Source organism: Vanacampus margaritifer, chromosome 12 (assembly GCF_051991255.1).
Source record: "Vanacampus margaritifer isolate UIUO_Vmar chromosome 12, RoL_Vmar_1.0, whole genome shotgun sequence".
Classification (NCBI taxonomy): domain Eukaryota; kingdom Metazoa; phylum Chordata; class Actinopteri; order Syngnathiformes; family Syngnathidae; genus Vanacampus; species Vanacampus margaritifer.
Genome location: NC_135443.1, coordinates 2,372,663 through 2,389,512, shown reverse-complemented (window position 1 = coordinate 2,389,512; position 16,850 = coordinate 2,372,663). Strand labels below are relative to the sequence as shown.

The following is a 16,850-nucleotide window of genomic DNA, read 5'->3' as shown; positions in this document are numbered from 1 at the left end:
ACCTTACTTTAATGCTTTGAGCGTATCACTTCTGTAATCCATTGTAACCTGAGTGGGGGGTCGTATTAAAGTACACTAAATGATACAAAAGGCACACATTGCTCCAAGCATGCTCACTTAGATGTGACATTGCGCAGCACAGCATATCCACGACCACAAAGTACAGTAGTACTTATTTTGCCAATCCTAGTCTGTGCTGCCACCATGTGGTAGCATTGAAAAAATACTTGTCAAGCCCTCATTTAAATGCATTCAAGTCTTTGGCCACTAGAGGGAGTTCTCCAATCACTATTTCACAGTGATTTAAAATAAAGTGAAGCTTTGGATTTTTGTTTTGTGTTTTTTTTTTTTAAGGCTAAATTGGCCATTTTTCTATTATGGGCAACGATGCCTAGAAAAATATTGCTTTGGGTAATATACAACATGTGAAAAAGGTAAATAGGGTGGCATGATGTCCTGCAGAATTCTATGTTTACAATTATTTTTTTCAATATGAAATCTTGTATTTTAAAAAATGGCTTAGGAGTCGAACTGTTGTTACAAAACCTGAATCAACTGTACAGACAGTGTTTTTAAAAAACATTTTAACAATCGTGATAGTGACTGTCAATGCAAAAATATTTATGATATGATCACTTTAATTATGAATGGCAGTCGTACTGGGCCACTGTAAAAAGAAGCCAACCAGAGTCAAACATAAAACAATCAAATAAAGTAACTTAAAACAGGTCAAAATATGGACACACGCCACATTTTGGAGCAAGCGATCACACATCAGGATCTAAATTCAAGTCGAAATAATGAAGTCTCCTTCTGGAGTGGCACAAGATGGTGCCATGTTCATCTTGAAATGTAAACTTGACCATGTGTTTCTAAATGTCAATTGTAATCCCTGGATGGAGACAGCTATGCGGGGGATGTCCCGGTCACCTGGTCCCGACTATCGCACCATCGCACCATCGCACCATCGCGGCCAAGTCTCTAAACGAGTGGCGTGAGGTTATTTCAGGATGTGCGGCTTTCAACTCGTTATCTGTGTTTGTCCACCACTTGTCCTTGTCTTCCTCCTCTTTGCTAAGTCAATACGCCATGTTGATTTGTGTGTGTGTGTGTGTGTGTGTGTGTTCTTGTTTTTGTAACATAGTGGGACCAACATTCTGGGATTTCACAGAGTTGTGGGGCCCATCCGTCCGTCCATGTGGGGCCATTTTGTTGGGCCCCACAAGTTTAGACCTCTTTTTGAGGGTCAATCAAAAGTGTGTGTGTGAGTGTGTGTGTGTGTGTGTGTGTGTGTGTGTGTACGCGCATTACAACATTTGTCAAGTGAAAGTGGAGTTCAAGAAGTGACGCCAAACTGGGCGTAACTAAATGTGGCAGAATATAAACGTGGCTGAAACACAACATTGTGGCAGCACAGAGTCAGAACCTAAGGCAAGTCTAAGTCTAGTATTCACAACGTAAACATAGACAAAACCAGAGCAATCAAATGTTGGAGTTGAAGTCTAAAACATTAACACACACACATTATTGTGGAGCGGACAAATGTCAGGGTCTAAGTGACGCAACATTGTGGAGAAATTACATGCAAGAGCAGAATCTACAGTGTAGTCTACAGAGCATAAAAATATATATGATATGTAACACATACAATGTTGTGTGTCTGTGTTCATGTTCTGTTAAGTAGACTCAGGATTACAAGTCCTCCAAGACACGCCGTCCTCCTATTTCTGCTCCGAGCAGATTGTCTTTCCAGCATGTCAGTAAACAGCTGGGCAAACACTCCAAGTCACTTCATCAATAGCGGTGACGAGTAAGTTTTATTGATTGCTTTGCTTTAGCCTCATAGAATGCAGGTTAAATGCAGGTCTTATCTTTACAGTGGGCCTGTCTCTTTGTGAAAGCAGAGTGCATGTAAAAATGGTTTATTTGCATCTCAGTCTCACTATCATGAAAGCTTTAACTTTACAAAGAGTGGCAGAAGTATCATTTTAATGTTGCCTGTTTTCACACAAATATAAGAACTCAATCACTGTAAAACATTTTGAAAAGTCTAAATAAAGTAAAAACAGTCAATCTTAATTGAAGACGCCAGACATGCGATGCTGTCATCTTTTTTTTAGCGTTTTTGCTACTTTGTTTAAAGTCGTGTGATATAAATAAATATTGAACCGTATTGCTCATGCTGTACTCAGTGGCTAACCCTTTTCAACATTGTGACAAGTTACATTTCCGGTTGATGGTTTTCCTCAAGGACATGCTCGTGAACCGTGTACTAAACACCAGACCGTCTATCTGAAGAATTTCCTCCATGATTTGTATCACACACAATTAGGCTAGAGGGGAAATGACTAACTGCAGGGAATTGTGGATTGAATGGGGTACTTTAGAGATAGAATCAATTAAAGCAGTCATTTTGGCCAAATGGAAGAAGAAACTAAAGTCTAGTGGCCCCGCACGGTTCACCAATTCCGGTCCTCGAGGTCTAGAGTCCTGCAGGTTTTAGATGTTTCCGCCCACTAGCACACCTGATCCATATAATCAGCTCATTAGCATGCCTGATAACAATCCTGATCTTTAGTATCAGGTGTGTTGGTAGGCGGAAACATCTAAAACCTGCAGGACTCTGGACCTCGAGGTTGGTGAACCCTGACTCGAATCTGTGGAAAATTTGTATAGACACACACAAAAGCAGAAGCAATTGAATGATTCCGGATCTACTTGCTATGCATGTCAACAGCAAATGATGACTGAGTGGCTTACCTGTTAAATGTGAACGTTTTCAATGTGGTCCTCCTGTGTGAAAGATTACCCTGCAATAGAAACATAACATTTTTTTATACTATGACTGGCATTGATGTGTGAATATTTCAATAACGAAATCACAACGTGGCAGTGTATGGGCTTATCATTCGATTCATTTTCTGTAGTGCATGAACATTTTCACAGCAGGTCATCCACTGACCAGAGGGCGAAGGGGGGTTAGTTGACCGACAGTTTCCTGATGACACATGATCACAAACGAAAAAATATAGAGAATAACATGCTAGTCTGGGAGGGTATTGGGTGGGGGTATGACAGACACTACACTACACTGACACTGGGGGGTTTTATAGCCCGATCAGAACTTCTTGTAGCACCAGTTTACCCCCTCAAGAATTCTATTTGATATTCTAAACTACGTTTAAAAATTATTTTCTCAGCCTCAAATCTCAGAACTGTAGGCACATGTGCTAACCACTAGGGGAAAATCCTCAGGCTGTCACAGAATTTCCGATCGTTTTGTGAGACGCAACATGATGCACCCAAAATTAAGAATGATAAATCATTTTGTTTTAATTGGTAAAATGAGGTTGCTGGAGCGGAGGCTTTCTTGCGAGTCTGCCCACTTCCTGACACATTAAGGAACGTGTCCACGCTAAAGCCACGTATTTAAAAAAAAAATTGACGTCTGTCACCTTTCGTAACCTTTAAAGTGAACGCTCTCGTGGCTGTCAGGGGGTGAGCATTTTTAGAGCGAAAAACTCTCGAGTCGTGGATTAACATTTAAGCATGGAAACAAGCGGCGGACAGCAGTGTGCTGTGACGTCAGCGCGGCTGCTAGCTCAGACCCAAGATGGCGGAGGTGAGCGGGCTGAGGAGCAGAGCTCACTTTGAGCCCAACTGTAAAAACACACGAGCTAATAAGCAAGGTAAGCGGCTTCTCTTTCTCCGCGGACGTGGTCGCTGCGTGCGTGCGGGCCGGCCGAGTGGTTGGAAACACGATCGGCGGTTCGTTCGGTTTTGTCTTTTGTCCCTTAGCTCGCTTGGCTGTTAGCCTCGGAAGGCGCGCGGCGTCCACGTTTGGGCTTGTTTGTTTCGCCACGACAAAAACAAACCGCTCGCTTAACAGCGGGGAACAATGAACCCCCACCGCGATACAGTGTCTAGTATTCCCACCTTGGCACCAAAGCCGCCCTCAAGTGAAAGCACTGTAATACGAGTCGGAGCCGGACACCCAAGCGTCTCACACGGGACACCTGTCCCCTTCTTCGCGCGTCTCTGCCACTTTCACCTGGACACGAACCAGGCGACCGACTCGATCCTCATGCACCAGACCCGCCGCAGGGCTTCATAAGCGACGTTCAAGTAGCGAAGGATTTCGTGCTGAAAACAACATATACACACTCTGGGTCAATCCCGTCGTTCCGATAATAATCCGGATATTTTTACACGGCCTAATATTAGTACGCTCGCTGAGCATCCATGTAATGAGGCTTATATTTGTTTTGCTGCCTGGTGCTCACTGTCATCATCGCTTTTTGTACTGAGCCAACGTGCATCATTTTTCATTAGTGAAATTTCACGACACAGCACAAAGCATTCGTCACAAAAAATGGCTTTACTGTACAGTTTTATTTTGTTTTTACTTTCCGCCATGTAATTGAATAATATTAATTGAATGCATTGAAGTGATGGGTTTTGGTCCAGCAAAAGTGGATCATTTGCCACTGCACACCTAATGGTCTTGCTTGGGGAATCAGTGGACTACGCTGTCTAACAATGGATTAGTATGTTGTTTTATTTTAGTCCCAAAGCTTTTGTCATAGTAGCTTTAAGCGCTTCCCATAGATTAGTGTTTATTTGTCCATAGCTTTTCTTGTGGTCGCTTTAAACCACGTTTTGAATTCAAAAGGCCACGGAAACAGATCTGGCATCGTTTTTTATATGACCCATTAAAGAAAATCACTACTTCATGTTTCTTGTTTAAATCTGTTGTGAAACTAAACATATGTACGTTTGTTGGCTGGCTTTATGAAATAATAATCTAAAAAACAAACAAACAAAAAACACTTTTGTACAGCCGGGTAAATCCTTTATCTTGCATGTAGCTATGTCGACTTTTTAATACAACCCTGCAGCTCTTATTGTGCACTTTGTCCTTTTGATCGCTCAACAATTGGACGTTTGCCCCGCTCACATCCAGAGAGGCCCTGGGATAGGTTGATGTTTTGTTGGAGAGTTGGTGGTGTATTCACCCTAAAAAAGACTGATTCCGTTTTTTTTTTTTTTTTTAAGAATGCTTTTACATTCCTAATAGGTCACTTTCTGTGGTTCGAATCAGCTTGTGCACTAGATATCGGTTCGGTTTGTTTCCAAAGCTAAGCGAACGAAAATGGGTCACGGTCGATAAAGCATGTGACGGTGACGCTGCTGTCTTCTCTTCTTTGGTCAGCGGTGGGCATCAGGATGTAAACAGGAAGAAGGTTAGTGCACACCATTAACGGTAAACCGAAAGCTCCCACATTCTCATGAAAAGCAGTTGACATTCAAAAATGTGTGCATACAAAAGCTATATATGCTTAAACAGGTTTTAGTGCAAAGTGGGATTAAATTTGTGGAATGATGGTATTTAACTGTGCACACAAGCGCCTCTGTTTCCCAACCACTCATCTGCAAGTATGCACTATCATTAGTCCCGCTGAGGAAAGTAAGGAAAAGCAAGTTCAGTAAAGCCTTGTTGGGTTCTCGTCAGACTGTCAGTCTGTGTTAGTCCAATAAATTTTTCTGAAACCCTGCATCAATTTTTAAAGCCTCTTATTGTGATGTACTGTCGCACCAGATCTGCCAATTATCTGCATCTGCCTTTTATTTGGAGATCATCGAAGGTGAAATGTTGCTGCAGCAATTAATCAAATAACTCGAGTTATTTGACTACAAAAAAGGTTGAACGGTACTGAACCTATTTTTCCATTTGATTTGATCCTATTCCGTATTTAACAGCGACATAGTAAACGGTAGGAAAATTATTTTGCAAGCAGTGGAAAGGGAGCTTTATTGGCACTTGTCTTGACTTTCTTGTAGCTTTTAAAGCGATTAGTGCACGTCACATTATAACCGAAGTAGGTTGTTAGAAATCCTTGTCAGAAATCCTCAGTGTTGCAAGAGGGCTTTATGCAAACAACTTTTGCCCTTTTTTCCACATGAGCGATTACAAATGGCAGGGTGAGCGTGTCCTAACCGGTAGGTCATTAGTTGATAGTTTGCTTTGGCCCCATCACTCTCGCCTTTCGAGTGAGCAACTTCCCATAATAGGAGTCCAGGGACCCGGTGCGGGGATTAAGAAGCTCACGTTGATGCTCTTTTCTCTTTTCTCGCCCGATATGGTTAAAGAAAGTGATGCGAGACAGGAAAAACTCGTCCTCATCATGAAGCGCTGACCTTTTTTTTTTTTTTTTTTTTTTTTTTTAGTGTGTGCACGCTTGGAAAAGCAGGCCAGTTAACATCTGCTCAGCAAACGATAAGGAGCAAGGTGGCTAATTTTAGTTTGCCCTCCTGAGGTGGACGCGCACAAGCTAGAGTTGTCAGGAATTAGCGTAGCATAACACAGGCTCAGGCTACTCTTCAATAATGAACAATTACAAGCGGGGAGATGGAAGCATTACGCATCGGGACGAGGCTTTTCAGTGAAGGATTTGAATTATTTACAAAGTGGGGATGAGCGCTACTGCCTGCAGCTGCGGTGAGTGGATGGGGCACTCGAACCTTATTTGTATGAGGCGAAGCACATTTGAATGAGTAATCAAATGAATCGTTTGACGAACACTGCTGCAGTCCTGTCCATTCAGGAAAGGCTGTAGATCAGGGATAGGAAACTAATGGCCTGGATTTAATTTTACAAAAAAAAAAAAATTAACCCAATTTTCACAATGTATTTCAATGTAGTGCTGTCACAATCTTTCAATCATTTAATCAGATTAATTTCAATTTTGCATTAAAGTGTATTACAAAAGCATTTTCCCTCTGATTACTGTTTATCAACCAGTGATTGGGGGTTATTTTGTACTTTGTGTTCATTTACTGATTAAAAAAAAAAGGGGTGGGGGGCGATTGATGTTGTACTATGTTACCGGTTCGGTCATTGTTTTCCTAAATAAAAACAGATGGTTGCAAATGTCTTATTTTGAAGAAACACAGAAGATAATCAGTCTTCTGTCATGAAGGACATAAATCAGTGAACAATTAATTGCTTTAGATATGCAAAGGATTAGGATAGGAAAGGGTAGGATTTGGACAATTTTAATTAAAAAAAAATGTCCCTTAGCAATTACTTTTATTATAAAAATAGTTGTCAATTAATTTGATAATTGATTAATTTGGACAGCTCCATTTCAATGGGTCTAAATTCTACTCGGATTTTCTCTATTCTCAGGCCAGCACATATTTTGCCAATGTTTAAAATGACATTTTTCCTCATAAGCCTTGTTAGGAAGTGAGTGTTCCTAAATGGCCCCCCCCAGTAGCATTGAGGAAAAATGGTGGCCCCCTCCATCATTTATTTTGCCCAACTTTGCTGTAGACAGTGCCCTTGTACTTTTTGGTCTGTGATTTTCAGTGCACGGCTATTTTTGCGTGTGACCTAGAAGATCCCTGCACAGTGAAATAAGACTGGAATGCAGTGAAAGTTCGTCATACATGCCGTGTGGCCCAAATGGGGCAGAGATAACCTCACTTTTTCTTTTCTTTTTTTCTGGAAAAGGCTCGAGCGGTGTCCAAGATGTCCCCATCGTTCGACGCAGTCACAGGCCCGCTCTAGCCAGACCCGAGGACCTGGATGATGACTTGCTTCCGGGGAAGATGAACTCCGACTGGGCTACGGGGGCCGCCCTCACCCCTTCACCTGATGAAGGCATCCAGGAATTACAGGTTAGGCGTCGACATGCACATGCTTGATTGTGTTGGCTAGACCTTGCTGTTCAAAATGTTGTGTTCTGGTCAGGACGAGGAGGACGAAAAGGCCCGGCCGGTGCAGATCCTGCTGGCCAACGAGGACGAGCACAGCTTCGAGCTGGACGCCGCCGCGCTGGAGAAGATCCTGCTGCAGAAGCACGTGCGGGACCTCAACGTGGTGGTGGTGTCGGTGGCCGGCGCCTTCCGCAAGGGCAAGTCCTTCCTGCTGGACTTCATGCTGCGCTTCATGTACAATCAGGTGAGACTTTGACCCAATGACGCTTTGATGTTTGTTGACATAAATAACAGAACGTGATACAGCGCAAGCATGGCGAGCAGGATCACCTTACGGCCATGTGGTCTTTCACACCCGCTCTAACGCATGATTTGGAATGTGAAATTCTCACAGCTATGCGGACACGAGTGTTCAAGTGCAAAACGTTTTTCCAGATTCTTCATGGGAAGGAAGAGTTCCCATTATTTATCCGTTTTTTTAATCATTTGAATATATGGCCAGAAGTGAATTTCTGTCATTCTTATTCCAACTGTTTTTTCTCATTAAGGCAGGCCTAGTGGTTGTACCTTGTAAATCACTTATTTGCTCTGGCAGCTTGTGTAAACATACTTCATGGCCAATACGTGTCATAAAGTTTTCCATAATATTTGCTCACCTTTTCGCCTCTCATTGCTTGCGTGCATCAACAGCAAAAAAAACAGTGGATCGGAGGTGACGACGATCCCCTGACTGGCTTCACCTGGAGAGGCGGCTGCGAGAGGGAGACCACGGGGATTCAAGTTTGGAACGACGTCTTTGTGGTGGACAAGCCGGACGGCAGCCAGGTAGTGTCCCGTGACAAAAGTACGTATGTATCATCTGTTGATATGAGAGGATTTGTCCGTTTTTTTTTTTGCTATTTTTAGGTGGCTGTCCTCCTCGTAGACACGCAGGGAGCCTTCGATAGCCAGTCCACCATCAAGGATTGTGCCACCGTGTTTGCCCTCAGCACGATGACCAGTTCTGTGCAGGTTTGGTCTATCCTTTAAAAAAAACAACAACAAAAAAAACAACTCACTCTTTATATCAGAAACCTGTTGTATTTTTTCCCAGGTGTACAATCTCTCGCAAAACATTCAGGAAGATGACCTGCAGCATCTTCAGGTTGGTTTTGTTGTCTTGAAATCTTCCCAAACTACAGCTGGGATTTCATTTGTCTTTTTCCACTCGCGCAGCTCTTCACAGAATATGGCCGCCTCGCCTTGGAAGAGATCTACTTGAAACCTTTTCAGGTGCTCACACCCTCTCAGTCAAGTGTCTCCAAATTTAAAACGACAATAAGCTATTGTTTTCTTAGCCCACTGGTATCGCTATTTTGTTAAAACGATGTTTACCTTCTTCTTTAGTCCCTCATGTTCCTCATTCGGGACTGGAGTTTCCCCTATGAGCACGACTACGGCCTGGAGGGGGGCAACGCTTTCCTGGAGAAGCGACTTCAGGTGAGGCTCATTTGATATTGTGATCTTCAAAGAAGCGTGTCTCAACGTTTACAGTAAAAAATACACCTAAAACAATTTTTAAGACATGAAAGACACCATGTTTCCGTGTTTTTAAGTACTTTCAATGCACTCACATGACAAAGAAATAGACAAAACAACAGCTTAAATTTTCAATGTATATTGAACTATCCCATATAAAATGGCAGTTTTAGTCAACTCAAAATCAGTCACATTCAAAAACATTGGACTGCCTTTGCTTTTAAAAACTATCACTGAGAATATCATCATATCTAACTAATGTGATTACTAAGTTAACACATAAATAATGTTGAAGAGTTCAAATTTCATGAACAAATAATTGTATCATGACCAAATGAAAAGTAACTCATATTAGAGCATACCACAAATGTCTTTGTTATAGCAGAAGATGTTATCTGTTGGAGTCATGTGCATACACAATGAACTACAAAAAAAAAAAAAAAAAAATCTGATTTTTTTTTTTTGGGGGGGGAGATAAAAAAAGCGAAGTTCCGCGAATTAGCGGAAAAATCACATCCCTGCACGTTAGTGAAAAATCTGCAAGTGTGTTCCTACTGTTCTTATCGTGTGTGTGGTGCGCTCTGACCAACACAACACAACACAACACACCACACACGATATCTTCACCAACCACAAGATTCCTCCCCTAAACCAGCTGTCTGATGTAGTACCAAGAATGACCTGTGAGAGGCAGCATGGGGCATCCAGACAAAACGGTGGTAGTCGAGCAAGACATAAAGGAGCTAGGCTAACTGTTTTTCCATTTACTCTCGACAAAAGCAGTCGCTCAATTGTGTCTGGCAACAGGCCAGTCTTCCTGATCGTTCAGTTTCTCTGAGTTTGGCACAACTCATTAGGGAGGACTATTTCTCTACTTGCATAACCCACATGACACAGTTGCCCAGCATCATCTTTCAGAGACAAGCAAGTCTTTGCTGACTGATGGATAGGGAGGGCAAATTGCATAAAATATGACCATAGCAGGTTACAACGTGACGCGTGCGACGCCACTGCCCTCCCGCAGGTGAAGCAGAACCAGCACGAGGAGCTTCAGAATGTCCGCAAGCACATCCACTCGTGCTTCTCCAACATCGGCTGCTTCCTGCTGCCTCACCCGGGCCTCAAGGTGTCCACCAACCCCAACTTTGATGGCCGGCTAAAAGGTAAAATGGGTCAAATAGGCGTCGTGTTGCGCGCCGGAAGGACTGCATCAGCAGTTGGTGTGTTCCAGACATTGATGGGGACTTCAAGCGGCAGCTGTCGCGCTTGGTGCCTCTGCTCCTGGCCCCCGAACGACTGGTGGTGAAGGAGATCGGCGGCAACAAAGTCACGTGTCGAGACCTTGTGGAATACTTCAAGGTACCTCTTTTACACAAAGATGTCGCAAAACAGAAGGTCCAGCTTTGCAATGATATGAATCTGACACCCGTTTAGGCGTACATAAAGATCTACCAAGGTGAAGAGCTGCCTCATCCAAAGTCCATGTTACAGGTTGGATGTGCATTTTTAACCTCTCACCCGTTGTGCTACTCCTGAAAGATGACCAATCTCAATGTTTGTTTGATTGTTTACCGTTTGCCAGGCGACAGCAGAAGCCAACAACCTGACTGCCGTAGCAGGAGCCAAAGACATGTACAGCAAGAACATGGAGCAGGTCAGTATTTTTGGTTACAGCAGAGGGATTCAATGAAAATGACAACTTGATGTACTCATTCACTCGCAGCCATTTTCACTGAAGCAACCCCCTTTGCTCCCGGCTGTTTTACTGGATTTTGACAGATGGCAAGGCCCGCAGAATATTATTTTGCTGTAAAAACATGCAATTAGCATTAGAATATAGCTAAGTTTCATCATTATTCAGAAATCTGTTTCAAACCGTGGGGAAAGGAGCTTTTTGCAACATGGCCGTGGTTGATCTCTTATACTCTGCTGCCACCTGCTGGTCGTTTTTGTAATAACTGCCATTGCTTTAATATCTTCAGTTCAAAGGCTGCATCAAAGCCTTCTGTATGCTCTAGCATAAAAAAAACTGAAATAATTTTTCGGGACCATGGCAATATTTAAAATTGTACGTTTATGGGAACAAATGAGTTTAAAAAAACAAACAAACAAAAAAAGTCCAATGTCGTCAAAATCAATGAAAAAATGCTTCAAAAATGAACATTTGAAGGGTCACACTTAAACAGTACCCTCAGCCCCAGTACCAAATATGGACTCACCCCATATTGCTGTGTAATTTCAGGTGTGCGGCGGTGACAAGCCGTACATCGCCCCCGCCGACCTGGAGCGCTGCCACGACGAATTCCGCGAGCACTCGGTGCGCTATTTCCGCTCGGTGAAGAAGATGGGCGGCGACGAGTTCTGCCAGCGCTACCAGAAGCAGCTGGAGGCCGAGCTGGACGAGTCCTTCGGCAACTTCTGCAAGCACAACGACGGCAAGAACATCTTCTACGCCGCGCGCACGCCCGCCACGCTCTTCGCCGTCATGTTCGTCGCCTACGTGGTGTCGGGCGTGACGGGCTTCGTGGGCCTGAGCACGCTGGCGGCGCTGGCCAACCTGCTGATGGGCCTGGCGCTCTTGTCGCTGTGCACGTGGGCGTACGTCAAGTACTCGGGCGAGTTCCGTGAGGTGGGAACCATGATAGACCTGGTGGCGGAGACGCTGTGGGAACAGGTCAGTTATTTACACAAATGACTTTTAAGGTTTAAGGTTTTCATTCATATCCCATCATGCATGTGGAAAAGAGTGTTGCTTACATTGATTTCCCAATTGCAGTCAGCAACTAAGGGCGTATTCACCAATGGCGACAATGGTCAACCAAACTAAATAATTTTGTCCAGAGACAGCCAACTAGCTTAATGCTAACATAATGCAAAACCCCATAGATGGGCTATGGGAAATTTGCATTAATGTGACAGAGTACACCCTGCGAGAAGCAAACGTTTGACAGCCGACGACCCTTCATCTTCCTCTCTTTTTTTTTTCTTTTTTTTTTGCACTTCCTCCCACCAGTTACCTCCATTTTCTTCCTCTTTCGTTCCTGATGATCCTTTTGGAGCTTTCTCCTGGGTCTGGTGGGTAACTGCTCCTCTTCCTCCCTGCTGTGCTCCTCAGGTGCTTTCCAAACTTTGCAAGCGCGTGACGAGGGGCGTGGCGTGGCCCGCCGCTCTTCTGGCGTTGGGAGCGCCGGCGTCAGGCCCGGCGGCGGCGCTCTCGCCCCCCAACAACAACTACCGCCAAAGGAAGAGCCGCTAAGACCGCACGTTGTCGCGTCCACACTTTTAGCCGTTTGTTCACGTTGGATTCTGTGGCCACGCCCACGACAAGATCTCACGGTTGCTATTGGTCTTCTTCTTACAGTGTCTTGTGTTTTTGGACAACTTCTAAGTTGCATTCAGTTTTATACTTTGTTTTTTTTTTTATGATGTGCATGCTCAAGGACACCCCCCCCCCCCCTTCTATATATTTTTTCCTCAAACCCAGTGACAATATTTACACAATTATAGCTAAATAAAAGTAGTAGGTAACATTTTATCTGGAAAAAAAGTAACGTATACATTTTTTCATACATGTAGGTAAAATTGTATTTTAAAAATATTTATATTTTTATGTAGTGTATATAATTGTTTTTAAAAAGGTAGGAAAATATGGAATTTGAATTTTATAGTACACTGTAGATAGATTTTTATTTTTTTTTTTTGAAAATGCAAGAAACCTGAGGTAGAAATGTTCTAAAAATAGTCCATAAATATTTTAGGTGCTATATTTAACCATGGATTAGATAATCTTTTTAATGTAAATATTTTTGAAATATGTTTTGGCACAAAGAGAAAATTTTTTACATCCTTTAAAAAAGTATAGTAAGTAGTAGAAGTATAAAAAGTATTTAATACTGTAGATGAAAAAATATAAACAAAAATTGTAAAAGGTATTTTCGTAATGTATATGTAGGTAAAAATATACTACAGGTCCAGTATGTACCGGTAGATGCATACTGTAATTTATATGTAGGTAAAAAGCTAAAAAAAAAAATAGTACGTAAAAATAATTTTTCCAATTTGTATGTTCAAAAAAATCTAGTATAAAAATAAATAAGTATGCAAGTAATAAGTATTTTGTGCCACTGTGTAGGGCACAGGTTTCTTTTTTATTTATGATTGTAGTGCTCTGTGAACACATCTCACTATTTGTCCCTAAATGTTGCTTACTTTGTGTCCTTTTACCGTGCCGCAGGTTCTCAAGCCGCTCAGTGAACATTACATGGAAGACAACGTGCGGCAGACTGTGGTCAACTCGTTCAAAGCCAGCCTGACCGATTCCGGCGGCAGTGGCGGCGGCGGCAGCTCGTCATCGTCCTCCTCTTCACAGCAGCAGCAGAACGCCAAGTTAAAGACACACTGATGCACTTCCCTCTTCATCATCACTCTTCCTCATGTGCTTAGAACTGTGACGAGTAGATCAACACACCAAAGCTTGCAGTGGCCTTTTGCCCAAAAACATTTTTCTTCATCATCCTCAACCATGGACGCCAACGCGTTGCCTTGAAAGCACAACTGCTCCCAACGAGGTCTTCAGGAAACAAAATGGAGGGCAAACGCAAGCATTAAGAAGCTGCAGTCTTCACACTCCGTACGTTAAGACGTGTTTGTAACCTTGTGGCATTGTCATCTATAGAAACTGTAAGAGCCATCCAACCATCGGGTTTGGATTTCAAAGCCAATCACCTTGAAGTGGTTTGTAGTCCAAATCCTGCGTGGCCACGCTCGGAGGAGCTAAGGGAGCCGTAGAAGCATTTTCAACTATGCTGCCTTTGGCAACGTTGCACTTCACAGAAAACATTTAATTTTCTCCCTGACTGACATTTTTGACACGATAAAGCCAATTAAAAGTGACATTGAGCACGTTGAAGGCTTAAAATGGCTCTTAACATATAGGTTTAAAAAGCCCACCCCCATACTTTTGTTTCCTGGCTTTATGTTCTTCACTTGTTTTACCAGTTAATAGGTACTTAAATTTGCTCCTTAGCTGACATTTTGACATTGAGCAAGTATAAGGGTTTAGCTGGCTAAATTGCTTGTCTCGGAGCTATTAATTTCCTTCTTGGCTCAATTACTCATGCTTTAAGCTTAGTTGGCTCAAAAAGGCTTCTTTCTCAAAGGTATTTTATTTTTCCATGGCAACACAAGATAAACGTTTTAGGCCAAACGGTTTCTCTGTTCTAAAATGGCCATCATCCACAGTAATTATAAAATGTGTTAAAACTATTACAATAATAAATTAGCATAAATGCTAATTAGCCGCTAGTCTCCTCGCCTGCTAAAAAACTAGTTCAAAGCTTTAGCACGCAGACTAGAAGGCTCATTTAAGTTTTTTTTTTTTTTTTACATGTATCCTTTAACAAAGTTTTTTAATATATATAATAGAGGCTTAATTTTGACATTGACGTATTAAAACCGGTTAAGAGTAGCATTGAGCAAGATTAAGGCTTTAGCTAAACCTGCTATGTTGGTGCTAATCGAAGCTAGTCGGTAGCCCCTGCCGCTCCTTAATTTTGGACAACACCACTGACTATTTTGACGTTGAATTATCACCAACAATGGTTTGTAATAGTGTTAAAACTGTAATGACTCAATGTGACTTAACGGTCGCGCTTCTTCGATTCTCAGGAGCCACTAAGCTGGTAGTAGCCTCATTTGATCACCTCAAGCGCCAGTTTTTTTGGTTACACATTGAGCCTGCATGTTAGCTGTTTAAATAAACTTTTGAATGTTTTATAGAGAATCAAGAATTCGTTTGGCTCAATTTACCTTTCCATTGTCGTCGTCGTCGTGTTGCTGCTGTATAAGTTCAAGCAGGTGTTTAGATGAGTACGCCAGAAAATGTTTGGCTGAGTGAGGCGGAAGTGTGATGCCTGTCCACCTTTTTAAGAACACATTTATGGTAATTTATTTTTTGAATAAAGTGTTTACCTTGGGAATAAATTTGATGGGACGTTTGACACTGAGACTCCGCAGCATGTGTCAGCCGAGTGAGACAGACTGCTCGAAACAATGTATCAAAAGCCCCGATGAAACCTCCGTGATCACGTGCTGATGACGTATGCGGCGTTATGCGCGCTGATGAGATACCGGAAATTACGTAACTGATTCAAACCTTTTGGCACGGTGTCAGGCGCACAATTCCCTCATGTAGATATTTGCTTCACTTTATGTTCACCTGGAAAAGTTAGTTATTCGGTATGTTTCCAACAAAAGTACTCCCACAATGATGCATTTAAAGTTTCCAATTATGCATTATTTTTAAATCGCGTGTAGAAGATACAGGCTTGACCCAAGTATTTTCCACCGAGTTGCTATAAGCGCTTCTCCAAGACCCTCAGTCACATCTCCCAAAGACTGATGTTGAAATACTTGTCATCTGGCTTCACAACGCACTTGTGTCATATCCAAATCATGTTTATAAAAATCGAGTGAGTAACAGGACATCACATTGAACCATAGTACTGGTACAGTGTCAAAATATTACAACACTTCCATGTGTACCTGATGATCATTAGACAGACACAAAAGACTGAATGTACTGGTGTTACGTTGCAATATAAATCAATCAGGCGAATCACTTTGAAAGATTATAGCTGCTATGACTCCAGCTGACCACCAGATGTCACCGGTACGATCTATTTTATGGGGCTTTGAAACTTTAGACTCTTTTTCCAAATCAATCAGCCAAAAGCTTCACAAGGCTTCATTGTCCCATCTCTAGAATAAATCATTGATAAGACCCATTTAAGCTTTTGTTTATTTTTTACACGGAGGTGCCTGCCTGACTAAAGTGAGTTTAGCTGTGGTACTATGAGTGACCGTATGAGGGCGCCAACGTTAAAAAAATAAAATAAAATGTTGAATATGTTGATTCCTGTACATTTGCTCCATGTACAATTGACTACAAAAAGCCACACCAATAATACAAATCTATGCCTTTAACAATGGTAGAAAAATTAACTCAGCGAGTTTGTTAAAATATACAAAAAACACTGAGAAGATGGCATCAGTGTCTTTACATCCAAGTGCATGTCAGACACTTATATTTTTCAACGAAGTGTTCGTTCGTTGGGCATCCTGCTAGCAAGGCTAACCTAAAGGGAATTACAATGCAAAGTCGTGCAAATGGAGACGTAACATTTCAAAGAAAAAAAGTCAATCAAATGAGATCGAAGTTGTAATATTACAAGAAATCACTGGAGAAGTTATCAGAATAAAGTAATATAGATGGGAGTCTTAAGAGAAGTCCCATTTTTCATAAAATTTTTTACAAAAATAAGCTACATTACAATTTTGGCAAGTCATTACGACAAACTACAAAAGATTTTTGGAATTTTTGTACAAGTATATATATATTTCTATTTCTATTTTAATAGGGGAACAAATCCGAGTTTGGTGAGTTGAAAAAAAAAAAGTACAACCAAAAGCCATCTATTTTCCAAGAAAGGCAACACCCCCCCCCCCCCCCCGTAACTTTACATGCTTCTTAGAAGTCATCTTCAGTCAATTTGATAAAAAAATAATAATCTCAAGTTGTTATTCTTCTCTGCTCCCCAAAACATTGTAAT

General features: G+C 42.0%; 1 protein-coding gene and 1 long non-coding RNA gene across 6 annotated transcripts in view; one reads left to right on the top strand and one right to left on the bottom strand.

Annotated features, from left to right (window-relative positions):
• LOC144061751 (uncharacterized) overlaps positions 1–7,624 on the bottom strand; it is a 68,106-nt gene extending 60,482 nt beyond the window's left edge. For all 3 annotated transcript variants that reach the window (XR_013296261.1, XR_013296260.1, XR_013296262.1), the window contains exons 1-2: positions 7,490–7,624; positions 2,761–2,810 (exon numbers count right to left, since the gene is read on the bottom strand). This is a non-coding gene — a long non-coding RNA (uncharacterized LOC144061751). The remainder of the gene's footprint in view (positions 1–2,760; positions 2,811–7,489) is intronic.
• Positions 3,520–16,025, top strand: LOC144061747 (atlastin-2-like). Of its 3 annotated transcripts, none has more exons than XM_077582479.1 (16): positions 3,520–3,689; positions 7,517–7,683; positions 7,757–7,966; positions 8,413–8,547; positions 8,629–8,733; positions 8,816–8,866; positions 8,938–8,994; positions 9,109–9,201; positions 10,265–10,403; positions 10,472–10,599; positions 10,675–10,731; positions 10,823–10,894; positions 11,483–11,914; positions 12,356–12,411; positions 12,456–12,576; positions 13,475–16,025. In XM_077582479.1, the coding sequence occupies exons 1-16, from the start codon at positions 3,614–3,616 to the stop codon at positions 13,640–13,642; spliced, it is 2,067 nt and encodes a 688-aa protein (XP_077438605.1). In that variant the 5' UTR covers positions 3,520–3,613; the 3' UTR covers positions 13,643–16,025. The 3 variants fall into 3 exon arrangements, with proteins under 3 accessions (XP_077438605.1, XP_077438608.1, XP_077438607.1); XM_077582481.1 differs by lacking the exon at positions 3,520–3,689 and adding an exon at positions 6,204–6,499; XM_077582482.1 differs by lacking the exons at positions 12,356–12,411; positions 12,456–12,576 and having other exon boundaries at positions 3,531–3,689.
• Positions 16,026–16,850: the final 825 nt, after the last annotated feature.

Bases quoted from the DNA above. Each gene is read 5' to 3' on its own strand.
- LOC144061747 (XM_077582479.1), top strand. From the start codon at position 3,614: ATGGCGGAGGTGAGCGGGCTGAGGAGCAGAGCTCACTTTGAGCCCAAC. The intron at 9,202-10,264 runs GTGAGGCTCATT...GCCCTCCCGCAG, and splicing joins TCCTGGAGAAGCGACTTCAG to GTGAAGCAGAACCAGCACGA. The intron at 11,915-12,355 runs GTCAGTTATTTA...TGTGCTCCTCAG, and splicing joins CGGAGACGCTGTGGGAACAG to GTGCTTTCCAAACTTTGCAA.